At 41.1% G+C, this 23,275-nt stretch overlaps 1 protein-coding gene across 5 annotated transcripts; it reads left to right on the top strand.

Moving 5' to 3' along the window:
- The first annotated feature begins 70 nt into the window (after nucleotides 1–70).
- Btf3l4 (basic transcription factor 3 like 4) lies at nucleotides 71–22,870 on the top strand. 5 transcript variants are annotated; one of them, XM_052715766.1, is made up of 7 exons: nucleotides 962–1,061; nucleotides 2,420–2,960; nucleotides 4,079–4,145; nucleotides 7,771–7,884; nucleotides 18,212–18,413; nucleotides 19,204–19,263; nucleotides 21,224–22,870. In XM_052715766.1, the coding sequence occupies exons 3-7, from the start codon at nucleotides 4,092–4,094 to the stop codon at nucleotides 21,268–21,270; spliced, it is 477 nt and encodes a 158-aa protein (XP_052571726.1). In that variant the 5' UTR covers nucleotides 962–1,061; nucleotides 2,420–2,960; nucleotides 4,079–4,091; the 3' UTR covers nucleotides 21,271–22,870. The 5 variants fall into 5 exon arrangements, with proteins under 5 accessions (XP_052571727.1, XP_052571724.1, XP_052571723.1 ...); XM_052715767.1 differs by lacking the exons at nucleotides 962–1,061; nucleotides 2,420–2,960 and adding an exon at nucleotides 71–784; XM_052715764.1 differs by lacking the exon at nucleotides 2,420–2,960 and having other exon boundaries at nucleotides 927–1,061.
- The last annotated feature ends 405 nt before the right edge of the window (nucleotides 22,871–23,275 follow it).

Genomic DNA, 23,275 nt, shown 5'->3' on the forward strand with positions numbered 1-23,275 from the left:
GGTGCAGATCACGTAGAAGGATAGGGGAGTACATCTCGAGTTTGCTTTCCCTAAATCCTGTTTGTCCAAGCCTAGGAACACAGCCCGATAAGGTGGGCCGAGATGGTAGGGGCTGGGGAGAGGTTCGGGAAAACCGTTGTTAATTGCGTCTGAGCTCCAGCCTAGCCCCTCCCTCCCAGGGACCACTGCATTGAATTTATTCAAAATGCAAATTATCTGTGAATTCTGCGTCTCACGACTGAGGACCTGTCACCCGTTGGCTTGGAATTTCCCGTCCCCCTGTACAAATTAAAAAGACTAGACTATAGCATTTCATTGTTTGACTTCTGCTCGGCATTCCGAAGAGATCCAGTAAGCCCGTTTTGCTCTGCACGAGTCTGTGTCTTGCAGGCATGCACTTTGGAGAAGCTCTGGACCTTTCCTTCCCCGTGCATCCCGCACGTATTTCACTCGGGCATGATGCAATCAACTGACGCAACCTCCAAAAAAAAAAAAAATGCTTGGGGCTTCTTATTGCACAACTGACGAAGTGGACCGAGGGAACCGGGACATAAGTCACTACAATCACTTAAAGTGTAAAGCTTTTTTCCCGTTAAATCTGTTGGTTTGTCTTGGGTCAAGGATGTCTTTCCCTTCTACTACCTAACAAGTCAACCTTTCTCGACTTTCCCTCCTGGTGTTAGTAGAGTCTATCAGAGCTTAAGGCTCAGTGAACGACATCCACACAAAGTATACAACTCGGACTAAATCCCAGGCCGCCCTTCTGTTAGGTCCAAGACAAAAGGTAAGCGCAGACACAATGGGACGCCGAGGGGACCGCCACCTCCAGGATGCACCCGCCGCCAATCAGAATATTGGGGTTCGCGAGGCAGGCTGGGCTTTGTAGTTGGGAGGCGCGCGGCTGCCATGCCCCCCCCCACCCCCGCCTCCCGCGGGCGAGGCGGGGCCGTGCGTCACGTGGGCCGCTCCCGCCGCCGCCGCCGCGGTCTTTCTCTGTCTCCGCTGAGGCAGCCATCTTGCTCTTGCCGCGTGCTGGTGTTGGAGGACCCTCCCCGCTGCAGGTGAGACCCCCGGCGGGCCCGCCACCCCACGGCCTCCGGCCGCTGCGCACGGTCTCCCCCCGCCCTCCCCTTCCGACACCCGCCGTCCGCTCGGGCTGCCACTTCCGCCGTGGCGCGGCGAGTGGGGGCGGAGGCGGCCGGCCCGGCCTGTCGGTTACGGGCGGCGCAGCTGGGGGTCGGCACCTGAGGGAAGGTCCCCAGCACCACCGCCCGCTGTGGAGGAACGGGGCCCGGGCTCTGGCCTCGCAGATCCAGTCCCAGGAGGGTAGAACCCTCCACGTCCCGTCACTCATTATTCACAACAACAGTGTCAGACGCTTTGAGCTTTGTACAGCTTATCTGTTGTCATCTCATTGGCTCCTCCCAGTCTACGGATAGGGAAACTGAGGTTAGCACCCGGACCCCAACCTCTTGGGCCGGAACTAGGTTGCTGGCGCTCTTCACTTTTTAATGGCAGTGTTTGTTTACAAGTCTACCTTGGTTTTGAGACAGCCCATCCTTATAACCTCATCACATTGATGATTGATCGCCAGGGCACAGTGTTACACAGTTGGTGAATGGCGGTTTCAACTTCCGTTCCCACGTTCTTTCATTATACCATCAGTGGTCCTCTGGAAGAGTGGTAACAATAGTTACCAACTATTAAGTATCTTACATTAACTTGATAATCTAAGCTTTCATCCTTTAACTCAGTAAAGTGTGTGGTGGTATACTTCTCTTAATGCAGAGAAACAAGTGAGTTCAAAGAAGTTAAATACCTTTCCAAAGCCCTAAGTGGTAAAACCTTGGGTTTTCTGATTCCACAGCTTTTGCTACTATTAGAGACACCTCACATAAAAAGTTCGGGCTGAAAGTTCAAATTATTTTTATCTTGTGTAAACATGATGTATGTGAAAGTACCTGGGTGCTTAGAACTTGAGCATTCAATAAATATTGATTCATCTCATACTCTTTCGGAAGTCCTTGAGAAAAGTGCAAAAAAAGGATTCTTGGAGACTCAACTCAGTGATCATGTGGCCCTGGGAAGTCACTTCTCCCTCTGGGACACAGAAAGGAACTTTCCAGGCCTTCATTTTCTGTTAAACTAGGAAGAAGGCTGTTTTGTTTGTAATTTATGCCCTGCTGCACTAACAGGTATCTGAGATGACCTCACATATAAAACAAGAATGACAGGTACATTGAAGATATCAAGTAGAGAGTAAACCAGGTGATTGTTGGGGTCTCTGAGTCTAAATCTCTTTCCTAATTGAATCCTACACAGCCCAACAGCTGAGAGACAGCCCACATCTCTCCCTCCCCTGCTGCTTTAAGTTCCCAGGCTCCCTAAACTTTCCTTCTTTTTCCGAGGTACTCCTTAGGAATAAGAATTCTTAATTCTGTTATCCTGGCCACCTGGAATGGAATCATTCTTTCATCTATAACATAAGAAAGAATTTTGGTTTTGCTTCTGCTTCAAACAAGTCTGGATGCTTTGTCTTGTCTTTCCAACCTCCATCTCTCTTCTTTGGGATTGTTACTCAAAATGCGGAATAGTCCCAAAGGGCTTGTGCTGTGTTTAGTTCTAATATTTTCTCTTGACTTCCTTTTTGCGAGAAATTCCTTAAGTGCTTTGTTATTTCACTATACCTCCGTGGCTGTAATCCTTTGAGGAAAACGAACATTAGTTTTTTTTTGTGAATATCTGAATACAAGATTGAGGTTTATATCAGCAAGTTTAAGTCTGTGGCACAGCTAAGATTGGCACACATCTAAGACGATTTGGATTCTACACACAACTCCTCCCGTACAAGAGTTGTAGCTGCATGACCATCGTGATAGAATGTTGAACAAATTGAGAAGCCATAGGTTCTAATTTTTATTTGGGAAATGGATTCAGCCTTACAGCAATGATATATACAGGTCAGTTTCCTAAGTTTCAATGCCAGTTCAGAATGGTTAGTAATTTACATGATCTTTGGTTCTCCCCCCCCCCCCCCCCCCCCCCCCGCCCCCAAATGTGAAAAACTGTATCCTTCTCATCTGAATGATGCAATTACAAGGTTAGAGAATTAGAAAAAAAAAGTTTAATAATAACCTAGTCCCTTACTTCCTCCTTCACATCTCAGTAATGATCTGGTGAGCCACAGAACAAGTCAAACAAGAATGTTGGAATTAGCTTTTATTTGTTTCTAGATCGAGGAATGTTGTTCTCCTTACCAAGAGTGTCACTGACCAGACTAGAATTCATGATTTTATAATGTCCTTAGAATCTTCAAAAGCCAAGATTTGCTATAAAAGCTTGTTTTTTTCTCCCCCGCACCAACTTAATGTTAATGTAGCCAAGATACATCTTTGTCAAATTGTGCAGTGAAACATTTTACCCTCTATGCAGCAATATCTTGTTAAGTGTGACGTATTCTATCAGTGCAAGGTCTAGAATGAACTCGGGTGCTGCTGAATCAGGGAGTGTTTGGAAATCTGGTAGTTTCCCATTATTAACACATCTGACCTTGAATAGAGGACGTGACTCGCTTGTATTTTGACAGCCTGACAGCTTATTGTTCCATTTCTTCTTTACCTAGCCTTTTTTCCTTTGTGTCATATTTATCCTTTATAAGAAATACAGAATGTGATTCCAGAGAAAACAATCTACTTGAAGGTTTTGCTAATAACATTTGGTAATTGTTCTCTGCTTTGAAAGTCTTTGGAAGAAAAAGCCTGCTTGCCTACAGGGATTTCATAATTGGTTAGGTTTTTCTGAATGCCAGAGAACTGAGTCATGTTTTAAAAAAGGATCTTTAAATAGGCAACTTTGAATCCCATTCATTTGCTGTTTGTATATTTGACTCCCATGTGATATTTAATTTTTTTTAAAAAATTGATTCGTGAAGCTAGAACAGGTTATCACTATTACGAATATAGACAGTATTGATAAGATCTTGACGGTAATGCTCAGTGAAGCAAAAGGTATTGTTTGTATAAATAAGTTTTTAACTTTGATAAAACAGTCAATTTAACAAATCTATTTTCCCCCCTAGATTTACCAACAGCATGAATCAAGAAAAGTTAGCCAAACTTCAAGCTCAGGTCCGGATAGGGGGCAAGGTGAGTGTGTAAGACAAACTGGTAGGAGCACGTATGATTGTAAGATAGTATTACTACTTTGTATTTGTGGTCGTTGAGTCCAAAATCTCTTCAATGATTAAAATCAGACCACATTCCTATTTGATAATAATTTGTCTAGATCTAAAACAGGTAATTAGAAGACTTTCTCTCTGATGGCAATGAAAATAGACACCTTTGTAGGTGAGGCCTAGTTCTAGTATTGTTTGCAGCCTGTCATGGCTGAACTAATGTTAAGTTAGGCCTCTTCATACACATATGTGCATGTGCATACATGCATGCCTGCAAATGTGTACCACACACATGGAAATCCGAGGACAACTTGCAGGAGTCAGTTCCCTCCTACCACGTGGGTTCTGGAGATTGACTAAGGTTATTAGGTTTGGTCATAAACACTTTAAGCTACTGAGCCATCCTACCAGCCCCACTGTATTTTTTGAGATAATGGTTTCTCACTAAACCTGAAGCTTGCTGATTCAGCTAGACTGGCTGGCCAGTGAGCCTCCAGAATCTCCCTGTTTCTACCTTCCAGGAGTTACACTGGCCATCCCCAGTTTTTATTTTGGTTGTCCATACTCAGTTCCTTATATTTGACACAAGCACTTGACCAACTGAGTCATATCCCCAGCCCCATAATTATGTATTTTTAATGTAGTGGCTGGTACATGCATTAATTTATCTACTGTTAACTTAATTTGTAACAGGCATAGTAAATAAACAAGATTTCTTGCTTTTGACATTGACATAGCTCAGCATGGAAGAAAGTCATGCTCACAATTTCAATGAAGAACAAGTATTGTAATGAAGAACAAAGTATTTTACCTAGGAGAGTCATGCTGGGATTTAAAAGATAAATAAGAATTTATCACTAGACCAGCAGGTGGAAGGGTTAGTGGGGGGTAGGCTAAAATGGGGATTGCTATTTGCATATGTGCAAAGCCCCACAGGGTGCTGAGAAAATATGGACCTTAATAATGGCTGGCTTTAGTTTGGGACAGCTAGTTTAGAGTATACAATGGATAGAAAATGGTAGGGATGGGATGACCAAGTAGTTTGGGCTCCATCATACTTTTTATATACTATTCTAAGGAGCTTAGGATTTTATCCATCCACAGTGGACAACTATTAAAGGCTTTTAAGAAGGCAATGGCCAGGTGTGATGGCCCAGGCTTTTAATTCCAGCACCTGGGAGGCAAAGCCTGATGGATCTCTGTGAGTTCAAGACCAGCCTGGTCTACATAGCCAGAACCATATAGTGAGATCCTGTCTTGAAAGTACAACAAAAAGGTAGGGTGGTGGTGGTGGTGGCGGTGGCAGCGGCCCAGCGCATGCCTTTAATCCCAGCCCTTGGGAGGCAGAGGGAGGCAAATCTCTGTGAGTTCAAGGCCAACCTGGTCTACAGAGCCAGTTCCAGGACAGCCAGGGCTATGCAGAGAAACCCTGTCTTGAAAAAACAAAACACAACAAAAAAGGAGGAAATGATAGCTGTTTTAGAACTGGTGGCAGTGTGGAAAATGGGATCAAATGGAGAACAGTCTGGAGCTATTGTACAACATGGGACACAAATTTAGAGGTTGGGTTGACATGATTTAATGACAGATGGGATGTGGGGAGATAAAGGGCAGAGAGAAGAATTGAGGGTGTTCCCCAGGCTTTGATTTTAGAATGTGGGTCTGTGGTTTTTACCAGCTATAAAATCTAGGAGATGAAGGAACATTAGTGGACTGATAAGTCTGTAGACATGTTGCATTTTTTGTTTTTGTTTTTTGAGACAGAGTCTCACTCTGAAGTCCAGGTTGCCCAGGAATTTCGTATGTTGATTAGACTGGCCTTAAACTTTTAAGCAATCCTCCTGTCTCTCTTTTTGAATGCTGGGATTATAGGTGTGTACAAACTACTTACATAGTAGCTTAGTCGAAGTACCTGAAGACCTTTCAGTAGAGTAGCTCTGACTAATGGCACACTGTAATCACAGCACAGGGGAGGCTGAAGCAGGATTGCCTCACTAGATAGCAAGACCCTGTCTCAAAACAAAAATACAGAGCAAGCAACTAAACTATTCCTGAATTAGGAATACTTCGAAGATAAATGACCATCTATGTAAAGGGTTCTGTTAGCAACTGGATGTCATCATAACCTTTGCAACCAGAGCTTTTTTTTCCCACTGGGATTGTGAAACAAACCACAGCCTTTCTTCTGTAAGGCTGAGTTCCTGAGGACTACTGCAGGGGCTACTAAGAGACTAAACATCCCATTTGTCTATCACTCCTTATTTCAGAAAGAGCTTACCTCAGAACTTATGCTTTTGGTAGTGTTTCAGCTCTGATATTGGTTACATTTTTTTAAAAATTGGCCCAGAAATTTAACCTATTATTTAAATAGTTTTTAATGGAAAAAATATATTTATTCTTTTTTAAATTTTATTTGTGTATATGTGTCTCTGTGTCTGCCGATGTCATCAGGAGCCAGGAGAGGGAATTGGATCTCCTGAAGCTAGAGTTACAGGCAGTTATGAGTTGCCTGACATGGGTGCTAGGATTTGAACTACCATCCTCTAGAAGAGTAACAAGTGCACTTAACCACCAAGCCATATCTCCACCCCTGTATTTCTAATTATCAATAGAGAAATAAACCTTTTCTAAGACTTATCATCATATCCCACATCTAAACCATCAGAAGTCACTTTGTCTCTTGTGACAGTCTGACCTGTGGCCATCTCTCATCTCTCACCACACTTGTGCACCAGCCCCCTGACTGGTCTCATAGCTTCTAGGTCCAGTTTCCTGTAGCAACCTTAAATGAGAATAAACAGGTCAGATGAGGTCTCTGGTAATAGCTTCCTATTGCAATTAGAATAAAGTCGAGCACCTGCCCATGAGATTCTAATCGACATGGTGTGGCCCTTGTGTGTCTGTCTGACTCATTTACCTCTTCCTTCTTCCTTGTTCACTCTGCTCCAGCCACACTGGCTCCCTCTCTGTCTAGAAGACAAGTTCAGTCTTGTTTCATTCTGCTTGGATCACTCCTGCCTGGTCATGGGTCTCATTTCTAGTACAATTGTGCTTTGCTCTTTAACCATTCTAGTTTTGTTTTGTTATACCCTTACCCTGTTGGAAGTGATCTAATTGGTTTAAGTACTTACTGACACTTCCCTTTTATTGCAATATAAGAATTTAAGTAAAATCTTGTCGTCCCCCTCCCCCATTCCTGGATTCTCTGACTCTGGAGTACTCACATGGTAGGGATTTAATTCTCAATATATAATAGTTCCTAAGATTTGGGATCATATTTAGACTTTATTGGCAGGGGCTGACAGGAATTCTGTGAAAGCATAAAATGTTTATAAAGCACACTGGATGGTCTTCAGAGTTATAAATTGTGTTCTACTAACAAGTAATATTTAGAAACATAATGTATTGAAATGATGAAATAACAGCTGACTACAAGTGCCCTTCAGGTGTTGGCGGAAATATCACAGCTCCATGGTCTCGTTTATCACTACTGTTCGGTTAGTTTTTCCAATGTGGATTTTAGATTGTGACCAGGAGGATGTGATTCTGTTGCCAGTTGCTATGTATATTGACACCTCTGTCTGATTATTTTCCAGGGTACAGCTCGCAGAAAGAAGAAGGTGGTACATAGGACAGCTACTGCTGATGACAAAAAGCTTCAGAGTTCTCTAAAGAAACTGGCTGTGAACAATATAGCTGGTATTGAAGAGGTATGAATGCTTCGAAAGCCCAAATTATAGGAAATAAAATGGCACATGCACAGTTCTTTTGACCTTTCAAATTAAAATGCTAGCTTAGAAGAATCTTTAATATTTCATGCACATATCTTTGAAAAAACGTAGTTGTTAAATTTGCTTTGGGGATAAAATGATTTCAGTAGGCAGTTAGGGATTTTCTTCAGACTTTTCAGACTTAAGGTATTTGCATGTATGACAATTATGAAACTGCTCTTGAACTTTAATGTAAAAAAAGGTTTCTTTTTCTGTTTTGTTTTATTTTTTTTCTGTGGGTCACTGCATCCTGGGACTGGCCTCTAACTTGTGATCTTGCCTCCTTTATTGGCGTTTAAAAGTATGTGCCCCGATGCCAAGCAAGTTATTTTTTTCTAATGATGTAGAAGTAAAACCCAATATTTTTTCAAATGAGACTTTTGCTTGTGCCCTAAATTCACTTTTCTGTACTACAAAGTCTCTATTACATCATCCAGAAACTTCTACTAGCAGTAGCTTTATACGGATTTGATTCCCTCCCTTTCTTTCTTCATTTTTACTTTTATTATTTACTTATTTTGGTATATTCCATACAGGCTTTATCTGTGTAGTCCTGGCTGTCCTGGGACTCACTACTAGACCAGACTGGCCTTGAACTCAGAAATTCTGCTTCTGCCTCCCAAGTGCTGGGATTAAGGGTGTGTGCTGCTATACCTGGCTTATTTTTATTTATTTAATGATTTATTTATTTGCATTGGTGCATCTGTGTAAGGATGTTGGATCCCCTGGAACTAGAATTACAGATAGTTGTGAGCTGCCATGTGGGTGCTAGGAATTGAACTCAGGTCCTCTGGAAGAGCAGCCAGTGCTCTCAACCACTGAGTCATCTCTCCAGCCCTTAGTTTTATTTTTTTTTTCACAGCTTTTTTTTTTTTTAATTTATTTATTTATTATGTATACAGTATTCTGCTTGCATATATCCCTTCAGGCCAGAAGAGGGCACCAGATTTCATTACAGATGGTTGTGAGCCACCATGTGGTTGCTGGGAATTGAACTCAGGACCTCTGGAAGAACAGCCAGTGCTCTTAACCTCTGAGCCATCTCTCCAGCCCAGTTTTATTTTTTTAAAGTATTCTCTCACTGGTTAGCTGATTATACTCAGCTGATTGGATTTATTAGGGATCTTTCAAAAATGGTAACTTCTAAAAGTCTAGTATATTAATTATTTTTTCACTGCTATGATAAACTACTTGACAGAAGCATCTTGAGGGATCTGGGAGCATCTTGGCTCCCAGTCTGAGCGTGTTGTTTATCCTGATGGTGAAGGTCTGACAGGAACGTGAGGGAGCTGGGATCCAGCTGGGAAACAGAGAGAAGTGAAGTGTTGTCCTGCTTGCTTTCTTTGTTTTTGAGACAGGGTTTCACTGTGTAGCCCTGGCTGGCCTGGAACTCACTATGTAGGCCAGGCTGGTTTTGAACTCAGAGATTTCTCTGTCTCTGCCTCCCAAGTGCTGGAATTAAAGGCATGTGCCACTCCACCTGGCTATCACTGAGTCACTGAGGTCCATTCTTTCTCTCTCTTTTCTTTTCTTTCTGTTTTTTTGTTTTGTTGTTTTGTTTTTTTGAGATAGGGTTTCTCTGTAGCTTTGGAGCCTGTCCTGGAACTCACTTTGCAGACCAGGTTGGCCTCGAACTCACAGAGACCCACCTGTCTCTGCCTCTGGGTGATGGATTAAAGGCGTGTGCCACCACTGCCCAGTACACTGAGGTTCTTAATGGATAAATACTGATAATATAAGAAGAATCCCAGAGAAAAGACATGAAATGGCAGAGTGCTTCACCATGCATACACATGCAAATGAGCAAAATTAACCTCCTTTAAATCTACTTTCACAATCAGTACTGATAAAATCATAGAAAATATAAGACATGCATTTTTTTTCTCCTTTCAGCTTGAGGTGACAGAATTCTTACTTAGGTAAAGATTAGGCTGTGATTTGCATGTCTAATTTCAATTTTTTTCTGAGCTGTTGAAAGGTTTTATATATTGTCTTTTTAAATATTTATTTATTCATGGTGGGGGCTGGTGTTGTGTGGAGATCAAAGGAACATTTTTGAAAGTTGGTTATCATCTACTGTGTGGGACCCAGGAGTCTTACTCAGACCATCACATAAGGCTTAGCAGCAAGCACCTTTACCTGCTTAGCCATCTCACTGGCCCCCAAAGCTTTTATATATCTGCACTGAACTAAAATTTCAGACAGACCAAGTCTGGTGACACGCTTCTTTAATCTCAGCACTGGGTGGGGTTGGGGAGGGCAGAGACAAACAGATCCCTGAGTTTGGAAGCCCACCTGGTCTACAGAGCAAGTATCAGGATAGCCAGGACTATACAGAGAAGCCCTGTCTCAGAAAAAAAGAAAAAAAAATTCAGACAGATATTCTCAATCATGGATATATTAGAGAACAAAGATACCCCCAAAGCTAAGTTCCTTTAGACTTCTCTTTGAGGATATATCTCAATGATAAAGTACTTGCCAGCATGCCTGAGTCCTTGGGTTTAATCCTAACAACACCAAAAATAAATTCATAAGATCCAAAACTTAGTAGTAAGTTATAGCAGACACAAACTATAATAATACCAAACCTAACATAATTGAAAATGTTTACATAATTTATAGCTCTACTACTTTTCTCCAACCCATTCATACATCTAATCTCATCCCTATTGATAATTTGGAGCAGATAATTCTTTGTTGTCAGTTCTCTTGTGCTTCTTGGGATGTTTAATGGCGTCCCTGGCCTCTGCCCACTAATCACTTATAACACCCCACCACCACCTCATTGGTAACAGTCAAAACTGTCTGAGCTGGCTGTCTTGGTCCACTCCTGTACTCCCAGCACTTGGGCGTTTGCACTCCTGTAGGCAGTTTTCTCCTGTGTCTTGGCAGCTGCTCCCAAATAACCATTCAGAGATTCATTATTAATCATAAATGCTTGGCTGATAGCTTAGGCTCATCTCCAGCTAGCTCTTACAACTTAAATTAACCCATTTCTATTCATCTATGTGCTGCTCTGTGGCTCATGGTTTGTTACCTCATTTTGTACACATCCTGTTCCCTTTGTGGTTGGTGACTCCTCAGACTCAGCCCTTCTTCCCAGCATTCTCTCTGCCCTGAAAATCCTGCCTGGCTATTGGCCAATCAGCTTTTCATTAACAATGAGAGTGTTTTCACAGTGTACAGAAGGATTATTCCACAGCACACCCCAGTACAAGTTCAGGCCAGCTTTGACTATATAATACAGAAAGACCCTGTCTCAAAAACAGCCAGTGCCACAATAAAAAAATTCTTTCTAAATATTGTCAGATGGTCCTTTGGAAGAAAGAAAAGTCACCCTTGGTTGAGAAACATTTATATAGAGAGATTAAAAAGTATATTTCCTTTGTAGTATAGATTAATTTGTATTTTGTTTTTTGAGACAGGGGCTCATTATGTAGCCCAGGCTAGCCTTAAGCTTTCAATAATCCTACCTCAGCCTTCTGAGAGCTGGGATTATAAGTGTAGACCATCACACCCCGTTTTGTGGTGTTGACTTTATCTATGTAGTATTTCCACGAATATGTATTTATAAATGCTTGTTTTTGTTCAAATTTAGAAGGTTTTATGGCTATTTGTCTTGCCTCAGTTCAAGAGTGCTGTGTGTGTAGTATGTGTACATATATGTGGAGGTTCATGCTTGTATGCATGTGTCTCAGTTAGGGTTTCTATTGCTGTGATGAAACACCATGACCAAAAACAAGTTGAGGAGGAGAGGGTTTATTCAGCTTACACTTCCACATTGCTGTTCGTCACTGAAGAAAGTCAGGACAGGAACTCATGGCAGGATTCTAGAAGCAGGAGCTGATGCAGAGGCCATGGAGGAGTGCTGCTTACTGGCTTGCTCCTCGTGGCTTGCTCAGCCTGCTTTCTTCTAGAACCCAGGACCACCAGCCCACGGATGGCACCACCTACAATGAGCTGAACCCTCCCTCATTGATCACTAATTGAGAAAATGTCTTACAGTTGGATCTCATGAAGGCATTTCCTCAACTGAGGCTCTTTCCTCTCTGATGACTCTAGCTTGTGTCAAGGTGACACACAGAACCACCAGTATGGCATGCTTCATGGAAGCCATCCTCCTGTATCATTCTCCACCTTACTCCTTTGAGACAGCATATCTTAATGAACCTGGAGCTAGCCTGGCAGCCAGCAAACCCTAGCAATCCTCCTGTCTCCCTCTTTTCTCCAAGTGTTAGGGTTACAGTCACGGGGGAGTCACTCCCAGCTTTTTATATGGGTTTTGGGGATTTGAACTCAGGTCTTTATGCTTGCATAGCAAGTAGTCTTACTTACCTAAATATCTTTTCCAGCTCCTGTGGCCCTTCAAATTACAGTTTTTAAAAATAATTGCTTCATAGTGAAATAACACAGTAATTTTTTTCGAGGTATTGGAAATTCAACCCAGGGCTAGGCAAGCACTCTATTACTGAGCTGTATCTTCAGCCCTAGTTAGTAACCGTGTATCTCTTCAAAAGACTATCAAACTGTGCTGAGGTCATAGGTCTGTTGTAACTGAAATTGTCACACTAAAGGGCTTATTGATAGTCAACACTTAACTGCATATCTACTATATACCAACCATTTTGTCAAAGGTGATGCAGAAAGTATTTTCCATAGCCTCTGTCATTTCTAACTTACAATCTTGTGGGAAGCTATTAGACAGCTAGCCATATAAATATGTATTACTCCATTTCAGCTTCATAGCATCCGATGAGTTATTAGTTACAAATGAAAAGGGTAATGCTTGCAGAGTTTCACCAGCCTGTGGTGTCACAGATAATAAGGACTGGAATTCTAGATTTGAACTAAGAAGTGTTAAAAACCAAAGTTGATGCTATGCTAAGTTAGCTCCCTTGTGATCTTTTCAGTTGTACTTTCTTATTTTCAGCCTTTTCCTGTCCTTTTGTCCCTTCCATGTTACTTGCCCTCCCCCCAAAAAAACCCATCTTATGGCCTGGGTGATACAGCACCTACCATGCATAATTCAGTATTAGTGACATTATGGATAAAATAAATCCCTATTAATATTTCCAAGGATATTGCTATTTCTTTCTTTTTTTTTTTTTTTTTTTTTTTTGGTTTTTCGAGACAGGGTTTCTCTGTGTAGCTTTGCGCCTTTCCTGGAACTCACTTGGTAGTCCAGGCTGGCCTCGAACTCACAGAGATCCTCCTGCCTCTGCCTCCCGAGTGCTGGGATTAAAGGCGTGCGCCACCACCGCCCGGCTTTTTTTTTTTTTTTTTTATTTTATGTGCATTGGTCCTTTGCCTGCATGTGTGTCTGTGTGAGGGTGTTGGATTCTGGAGTTACAGACAGTTGTGAGCTGCCATGTAGGTGCTGAGAATCGAACCCGGGTCCTCTGGAAGAGCAGCCAATGCTCTTAACCGCTGAGCCAACTCTCCAGACCTGCCATTTCTTATTCTTTCAAATCTTTATGTAGAAGTGATTGCTTCAAAGAAGCCTTCTGGTAGCAATCAAACATTTATAGAAAGAAAAGTTAGATATTCTCTCTCTTTCTGCCTCCCTCCTTCCCCCTCCCCTGTGTGAGTGTGTGCGCACATGCGTGTGCATGCATGTGTATTGCTAGGAATCAAACTCAGTACTTTGTGTATGCCAGTTAAGTATTCTATCACTGAGTAACTCTTAGCTCTTACATACTTTTTATTATAACATCTATTAAACTGTGTTGTTAATTCCTTTTGTTGATACTGTCACTTTAACTTTTTTTTAAAATACAAGGTCATGCTATGTAGACCAGGTTGTCCTCAAATTCATAATCGTCCTGCCTAGCTTCCCGAGTGTTAAATTGAGATTAAAACCATACACCACCACTCCCACTTAGTCCTAATTTTTTGAGGAGTCACAGCCCCTAGAACTACACAGAGAATTAGTGATGCCTGTTATAATAGGCACATGCATGCTCTTACCACTTCCTATCCATTTCCAGCATATTATTTTCCAGTCTTCAAAGACTATATATATAGGAAAATATACGTTTACAAGTAATTAATGTTACAAAGTAGCAACTCCAAAGTTTTCAGTTATTTGAATCAATAAGATGAAAAAGTTTTACTTTTTTTCTCTAGGTTGATTTTTTTTCAGTAGCAAAACATTTACTTACATAACTTTTGCAGATTTAAAATATTTTTGTTTAGGATCATGTAGCATACTATATATATCATGACTTATTCATGTACTTTTGGGTTAATTACAGCTTCTTGTGAGGGGGGGAAAAAGAAGCTCTATGGCATTACATGCATGCATGAAAACATGTAATGGCCAGTCGTGGTGGCCCTTGCCTTTAATCTGGGCATGTGCGAGGCAGAGGTAGGTGGGTCTTTGTGAGTTTGAGGCCAGCCTGGTATACATAGTAAGTTCCAGGCTAGCCAATCTACATAGTGACACCTTGACTTGAACAAAACAAGTTATATAATGATTTTCAGAAACACTGATGGGATCGTCTAGATATGTCTTAGAATAAGGGAAATTCATTAATTACAAGTTTGAGGCCAGCGAGATGGCTGTCCTTTGTCTATATATACATTTCATGACTTACACACATATGAAATGTGTACAGCTTGCTTTGTGAATTCTCCTGCCTAAAAAAGCTGGAGAACTGAGCTTGCTTAGCCCTGTAATTCATCCCTTGGTTGCTTCTCACAGCTTGTGCCCAGGAGCCTTACGTAACTGCCATTTGCTTAGTAAGATGGAGGGAAATTGCAACAGAAATGAAGTACTCTAGCCTTTTTAATTCCTACTATTGCATTCTCTATATTCTAAGATTAACTTTCCACTCTTCTGCACCTTCCTATTCATGCAGCTGCATCCTTTACACCACCCATTTAAAACAATCGTGAATAAATTTACCCACAGTCTGAAATGGCGTTCATCTTACTTGTCACACTCAAGTGAGACAAACAGCATTTTACACTGAAAAGACGTGTATTAGGGTGTACAGTATGACTCAACCTCCAGCCTCTGGAAGAGAAGCCCGAACAGAAAGAAAATCCATAAATGAGTTGTTTTTGATCCTGTTAGCCTCTTTGTATCCAGTGTGTATATGTATGTGTGTATATATATTCTCCACATATCTGTAATGTTTTTCTTTTCCATTTGACCTATATTCTGAGACAAATATTTGACAAGCTTGCATAGAATTGGAGTTTTATAAACAGATGTTTTTTTTTTTTTTTTGGTTTTTCGAGACAGGGTTTCTCTGTGTAGCTTTGCGCCTCTCCTGGAACTCACTTGGTAGCCCAGGCTGGCCTCGAACTCACAGAGATCCGCCTGGCTCTGCCTCCCGAGTGCTGGGATTAAAGGCGTGCGCCACCACCGCCCGGCATAAACAGATGTTTTAAGCATGAGGATGACTTAGTAGGAAGGAAACCAAATAGTAAGTTGAGAAACTCTAGTTCATTTCAAGTACTTAGTTCGTACTTAACCAGCTGTTTGTCCTGGAGTATAGTGTTTAACCAAGAGCACTGTCCTCTGTATTTACTTCTTTAGCATAAAGAACAATATGAATTTCAAATCAATTATGACTTTAATGTCTGCAAGTCAAGAATGTCTCAGATTCCAATACTGCCATTTTTCCAGTTCAGAAGTGTTTGTAGAAATCCTTTATTGAACCATGTGATTTGAAAAAGACTGTTGTACCATTCTTCCTTTATTCTTGTCTCTTAGTAAATCATAGACTCTAGAGTAGACTCAGGGCAGCTCCCTTCACATCCACTGTTACCTCCCAGGTCTCCCAGGCTTTTCGCCACTTTCACATTTAACTTTTCTACCAAAGCTGCAGTCTTCTTCAGAATAAATATAATTTATCTTCTAAAGTTGCTATAAATTGAGTTATGATGCCATTTGTTTAAAGCAGCAGTATCGAATGCTTGCTGCATGCATATGATAAACTAAAAAAAAACTAAAATAAACTGGGCGTGGTGATACATGATTTTTTTTTTCTTTTTTCTTTTTTTTTTTTTCTTCGAGACAGGGTTTCTCTGTGTAGCTTTGCGCCTTTCCTGGAACTCACTCTGTAGACCAGGCTGGCCTTGAACTCACAGAGATCCGCCTGGCTCTGCCTCCCGAGTGCTGGGATTAAAGGCGTGCGCCACCACCGCCCGGCTGTGATACATGATTTTCATCTCATCACTTGGGAGGCAGAGACTGGTAGATCTCTGTAAGTCAGGGCCAGGCGGAGCTGCATAGTGAAACTGTCTAAAAACAAACAGAACAACATACAAAGGTCCTTAAATACAGTCCAGTGCAGTGCTGAGAAAAGGACGGCATAAAATCAAACGGTGGTTTTTGTTTTGTTTGTTTGTTTTTAGAGATAGGGCATCTCTGTGTAGCCCTGGCTGTCCTGGAACTCTGTAGCTCTGTAGGCCAAGGCTAGCCTCGAACTCACAGAGATCCTCCTGCCTCTGGCTCTGAGTGCTGGGATAAAAGGCGTGTGCCACCACCCAGCTAAATAGTGATTTTTGTCACACACACAAAATTAGAAATGAGTGCCAGGCAGTGTTGGCACACACCTTTAATCCCAGCACTCCGGAGGCAGAGACAGGCAGATCTCTGTGAGTTTGAGGCAGCCTGGTCTACAGAGTGAGTTCTAGGATAGGCTCCAAAGCTACAGAAAAACCCTGTCTCTGAAAAAAAAAAATTAGAAATGATTTATAGGGTTATTTTGTAATTTCCAAGGATATATCTGTATATACTCTGTTTAAAGTATTGTCTGAGCCAGGAGGCATGGTAGTGCACGTCTTTAATCCCAGCACTTGGGAGGCAGAGGCAGGTGGATCTCTGTGAGTTTGAGGTCAGCCTGGTCTACAGAGTGAGATCCAGGACAGCCAAGGCTATACAGAGAAACCTTGTCTGGAAAAGCTTAAAAAACCCCTTTCTCTCATCTCCACCTCCGTTTGCTGTCAGTGGTGACTGTCCTCTGAAGAAGGGAACCCACTTCCCACTGACACGAGGGCACTTGGCGCCTGTGTGATGACAAGCACCCTTTGGTGCCTCTAAAGTAGTGAGTGTGACTCTTCTGACCTTCATATAATAAGCGCTTATTACCAAGGTGACCTTTATAGTGGAATTAACCACATGGTGGAATGAGATCATACCAAACCAAAACAACAACAAAAAAATGTAGAAAGGAAATACATGAGAGAGAAATAACTTAAATAGCATGTATTCACTCTTATGTTTCTGTAAATCCCAAGACAGTGAAATAAATTAATCTGAAATAGTCAGATCAAATTGGTAAAAGCTAAAGAAATAATGGCAGGATGGTGTTAAAGGACTCCTGCTTATTAACAAAGCACGTCCTGGAGGGTGAGTGAGTGAGTGGGAGAGCTTTGTTTACAGAAATTAGTGAAGGTGGTTGAGAAGGTATATTTAAGAAATTAGAGAAAATTGTCAGGCCTGTAGGTGCAGATCTGTAGTCCTAGGTACTTAGAAGGCTGAGGCAGGAGGATCACAAATTCAAGGTCAGCCTGGAAACTTCGTAAGAATCTATCACAAAATAAAAAGTAAAGAGCTGGGGATGGACTTAGCTTAGCACCTGGAATACCCCAGAGTACCCCAGAGAATGCAAAACAAACTAGCAATACACCTGTAGCCCCAGCCATTTGAGGACAACATCACAAGACCTTTGTGTCTGATTTAAAAACAAATAATCAGGGGTAGTCAAGATGCTCTTCAGAAGCCTGATGACCTGCGTTAGATCCTAAGAACCCACACAGAGGTAGAAGGAGAGAGAAGTGACTCTACAATATTGCCTCTGACCTCCACATGCCATCCTGCCCTCCATCATACCCTTATACAATAATACAAATAATAACTAAAAATTTAAAAAAGAAGCTAGGTGGTGGTTGGCACACGCCTTTAATCCCAGCACTTGAGCAGCAGAGGCAGGCAAATCTCTTGAGTTACAGGACAGCCAGGGCTACAACAAAGAACCCTGTCTCAAAAAACCAAACCAAAAAAAAAAAGTGGACATGAAGTGCCTCCACCTTGAGGCCCGGGTGACTATTTCTTAACAATTCTATTAATCTCTGCTATCCACCGCCATTGTACTCCATTGCAAGGATCTTTGTCTGCCATATTCACGGCTGAGCTAATTACTGCTATGAGATTGCTACTGTGTCAACTGCCATAATGATAAAACTGCTTCTTTAAAAGATATTTTTAGTTGAATCTTGCATGTGAAATACATTGTTTTCTGTGCCCATACAGGTGAACATGATTAAAGATGATGGAACAGTTATTCATTTCAACAACCCCAAAGTCCAAGCTTCCCTCTCCGCTAACACCTTTGCAATTACTGGCCATGCAGAAGCCAAACCAATCACAGAAATGCTTCCTGGAATATTAAGTCAGCTTGGTGCTGACAGCTTAACAAGCCTTAGAAAGTTAGCTGAACAGTTCCCACGACAAGGTATGCATCTCAGTTTAGTATTTTTTTCCCTCTTCCCTGCTTTAAAAAACCTAATGATTTTAAAACCATCCCATCTGAAACTGAGGGTGGAGCTCAGCTGACAGAGTCCTAGCATACTATGCTTAAGTTTTGGTTTGATCCCTAGCAGTAAAAAAACTGGGTGTGATGGCACATGCTTGCAGTTCCCACAGAAGGAACAGAAGTTCAGGGTTATCCTCAGCAATTTAGGGAAACTGAGGCCAGCCTGTGCCAGAGACCCTGTCTCAAAAGCAAAGTGTGTTACTTAAACTGAGAGGGTTTGCCTCAGTAGATAATTCTTATACTTTGTATATCGCCACTTGTGTGCTTCATAAAACTTATAGTTTGCTTTTTTAATTACTGAAATGTGTATTATAGACAACTTAGATACAATATTGTCCATTGGTAGGTACTATGATGACCATTTAAAGTATGGTAATCATAAATTATGAATTTCCAAGTTGGTCTTGATTTCATGCAGATCTTGTCTCTAACCATCAGAAAGCCTCCTGTTTCAGGGGTCATGTGCTCACACTGCGTACATAGCATGTATCTTTCACCTTTACTGCACAGTGCAATTACTGTGTGGTTAATATGTATTTAATTTAAAATATCAGTTTTTTGTGTTACTTAAGCAAAAAAAAAGAAGTGAATTTTAGATTGACTGTATTTAATAGCCATAGGATATTTAGACAGAGAGAAGATAAGTATTAGAGGTGTTCTGTGAAGCTCTTTGTTCTCAGTGACTAATATTCACATAAACTTTTTGTAGTATTGGATAGTAAAGCACCAAAACCAGAAGACATTGATGAAGAGGATGATGATGTTCCAGGTAAAAGACATTTTGTTAGTGTTAAAATTTGTCTCAGACCAGTAAGACTCTTCTAGAAAGATGATTGATGTCAAGCCTGACAACTTGAATTTCATCCCTGGGACCCACGTGGTGGAAGGAGAGGACTAACTTGTACAAGTTGTCCTCTGACCTATGCATGCACACACACATATACACACACATAAATTAATAGTGTCATTTTTTAAACCAAAAAAATTAATTTATCTCTTCTCACTTATTGCATAGATGACTTAGAGAATTTTTTGACTGGATTTCATTTGATTTATAGTGATATGGATAGTGTTAGGTTTGTAGTTAGATATTAGTTGGCTTGGAAGACATTGGAGAGCGGCCCCTCCCTCATATCATCAGCCTGTAAAACCAAGAACTGGAACTTCAGGTCAGAAAAATGTCCCCTAAGCCCTATCTCTGGCCATGGGATGAGACATGTTATCCTGAACTGCCATTATATAATACTATCCAGAAGGCTAAACTTGGTAAAAGATTACTGTATAGTAGAAGGCTATCTGATAAAGAACAAAGACACACTATTGCCTTCTATCAGTGTCCAACCAAACAGGTCTGTCACTTACCTAAAGAGAACAAAGTCCCTCAAGAAAAGCTGTTTGTAGCTGGTCAGTGGTGGCACATGACTTTAAATCCCAGCACTCAGGAAACAGAGGCAGGTGGATCTCTTATGAGTTTGAGACCAGCCTGGTCTACATAGTGAATTCCAGGACAGCCAGAGCTGTTACAGAAAGAAACCCTGTCTTGAAAAACAAAAAACAAACAAAAAAAACCACTAACACCCCCCCCACACCCCACCCCCAAAGCTGTTTGTTCTGGAGACTTCAGGAATAATATACCGCCTGCCTAAGATATAGTCTGGGTCAATGGTCTCTTAAGCCTTGTCCACACTTAACCCCTTGAGTGTGTACTCTACTTTATTATAAATGCATTTACCTATCTTTTATGCTGTTTCTTTGACAGAGATCACAAAGACCAGAGTCCAGACTGATACCCCAACAATAGGATAGAGTAAATAAGAACACAGAAGTTCCCTCATTCAGAACTTAGCATCAGAAAATATTCCACAAAGCTCTATTGCCTGCATGTATTAAATTGAAATCACTCTTATTATCAGTATACATTGTTATTGTTGAAATTTTTTTGTTGGAGGACTGGAGAAATGGCTCAGCGAATAAGAGCACTGGCCTCTCTTCCTGAGGACCTGGGTTCAATTCCCAGCACTCACATGGTGAATCACAGCCTTACCCTAGTTCCAGGGGATCCAACACCCTCTTTTGGCTTCCTTGGGTACTGCACTCACATGGTACACAAACATACATTCAGGCAAACACCCATACACATAAAATAATAAAATAATTTTTAAAAATTGTTGGCATTAAACTGACATAAAAAATCTACACCTTAGAAGTTTTTTGGGTTTTTTTTGTTTGTTTGTTTGTTTTGTTTTTTTGAGACAGAAACCTGTGTAGTTTTGGTGCCTGTTCTCACTCTGTAGACCAGGCTGGCCTCGAACTCACAGGGATCCTCCTGCCTCTGCCTCCCGAGTGCTGAGATTAAAGGCATGCACCGCCGCCACCACCACCTGGCAAAGATTTATTTATTATGTATACAGCATTCTGTATGCATGTACACCTGCAGACCAGAAGAGGGTGCCAGATCTCATTATAGATGGTTGTGAGCCACCATGTGGTTGCTGGGAATGGAACTCAGGACCTCTGGAAAGAACACCCAGTCTTTTAACCATCTCTCCAGCCCCTAGGAGTTTTCCATACATTTTTGAAGGGCATTTCCTTAAGATTACTGTTTTTAAAGTCATTACTACTAAAATGCCATTAGTTCGTTTCTGCCTTTCCTTTTTTGCCTAACTCTAGTTGCAACTATTTTGACTCATTTGCATTGTATTTATTTTTTCCTTCCTTCTTTTTACCAGATCTTGTAGAAAATTTTGATGAAGCATCGAAAAATGAAGCTAACTAAAATCCTCTGGGTTCTGGAAGCTGGCATGGACTAGATTTAACAATCAGCTCTGTTGTTCCAAAGTTTTACAGACACGGAGAACATCACCTGTTACTAGTTCAGTAATATAAATATTTTGTATATTAATAATGCTGTTTGTTCAGCATTTCTCGGTCATTTGATTTTGCATTTTGCACTTCTTCCCAGGATCTATTCTTTTGGTCAAAATGAAGTATTGGTATAGTTTGAGGGTGGTTTTTTGGTTTTGGGGGGGAACTTTTGGTGTGTATGTATATGTATGTGTGTGGGTATGTGTGTACACAGCGAACAGCAAATTGGATAAAACTTATATCTATCCTCTTCCTTCCCCTAGTAGAAATAAAACAAATCTTTACATTTGTTACTTTTTTTTTCCTAATGCTGCACAAAATTGATGAAAAGTGAGTGTCTTTGATTTCAGATCTGAAGAGATTTCCTACTGTTGGAAGTTTGGTTTTAATTTGCTCAGTTAACAATATTTTTTTATACACTTCTCTGGATTGAAAATATCTTGAAATATTTTGCCACCAGATTGCTGCCTGAGTCACAAGTCGGGTACTTTTGGTGTGGCTGCCTTAGACTCGCTTCCTAATCAGACCTAGAAATACTCCTTTTATTGACTTTCTTCCTGTTGCCCCCACCCCCCTATTTTAGTCATCAAATGGACTGGTCAGCCTTTGATAATACTCTTATCTCCTGCCTAGCTTGAGACAGAAGTTCTCCATATAGAGTTGAGAGAGTGCCTAATCCCTCTTTTTGTTCCTTACCTTGAGGAACTGCTCCGTCTTCAATGCTTTCTTTCCCTTCACATTTACAGTTTGGTAGATTTCAAACCGAACAGCTAGCATGTGCTTGCTAGGTAACGTTATGCCAGGCTTACCCTGTTCCCAGCTGTTGTCAGTAGCAGGTCAAGAGTGCCTCTTTTCAGCAAGGCTGAAACTGGGACTGTCCTTTTGAATGAAAAGAACATAGGCTGTAGATTTATCTTCTAGCATAGATGGGCATTCTCTGAAATGGTACTGGCCCCAGGAGAATTTCTTCAGCCACTCTCCTATTCTTGGCCTTGAGCTTACCTCTGGGTAGATCTGATTGATTGTAGCTGCTCATAACACCCTCCTGCATGTTTAGAATAATGCTTTGGGGGGAACAGTGGTAAGACACAGTATTTATTTACTTACCTCCTTTCAGAGGACTTGGAGGTAAGTTATATTCATTCACTCAGGTTTTCCTCTTGCTGTCTGATAAAAGCTTGTGTTTTGCATATCAGCATTTATTATAGCCAATATTTTAGGATAAGGTTTAAAGAATACTATTTCCTGACCCATCACCAAACTAACTGCTCCTTAACCTTGCAGCATGTCAACTTTTGTTTCAAGCTAGATATCTTTCCTTGATACTTAAGATGCAAGACCAACAGCATACTGAGAGACCTATAGACACGAAGGCAATGCTCCTGTGTTTTTTCATCCAAACATTTTCAATTTATTTTATAAATTTGTTGATTTTTTTCCTGTTATGTTTTATATAATATATGGACTTAACAAAATAAATAACAATAATAAAATCACAATACAAAAGAGGAGACTATTTCCTCTAGTGCTTCTGTTAATTGTTGTCTACAGTTCCTTCTTTTCTATTTTTCCTCTACTTGCCATACTCAAATGACTTCTCACGTTATTGTTTAAAATAATCTCATCCATTGTTAGGTCAGTGTCTATACCTGGTCTAATTACTCCAGAATTTTGTTCCTCTGACTGTCCAAAGGCACACACTGAAGCAGAGCACACACACTGGACAGTGTAGTGGGTGAAAAGAGAGTATATCCAGAAGTGAGGAAATTTGTGTTCTGGTCCAGATTCTGACGTGGCCTTGTCCACCCACATCACCAAACTACTCTAAATTTTATCATCAGTCCAGTACGATATTTCTAAGTGCAACATTTCTTCTGCTTTTGCAGTTCTCTGAATCTCACTTTAGGAATTCTCTA

This window comes from Peromyscus californicus, unplaced genomic scaffold, assembly GCF_007827085.1.
Source record: "Peromyscus californicus insignis strain IS unplaced genomic scaffold, ASM782708v3 Scaffold_5__1_contigs__length_169319896, whole genome shotgun sequence".
Classification (NCBI taxonomy): Eukaryota; Metazoa; Chordata; class Mammalia; order Rodentia; family Cricetidae; genus Peromyscus; species Peromyscus californicus.

Bases quoted from the DNA above. Each gene is read 5' to 3' on its own strand.
- Btf3l4 (XM_052715767.1), top strand. From the start codon at position 4,092: ATGAATCAAGAAAAGTTAGCCAAACTTCAAGCTCAGGTCCGGATAGGG. The intron at 4,146-7,770 runs GTGAGTGTGTAA...ATTATTTTCCAG, and splicing joins AGGTCCGGATAGGGGGCAAG to GGTACAGCTCGCAGAAAGAA. The intron at 19,264-21,223 runs GTAAAAGACATT...TCTTTTTACCAG, and splicing joins AGAGGATGATGATGTTCCAG to ATCTTGTAGAAAATTTTGAT.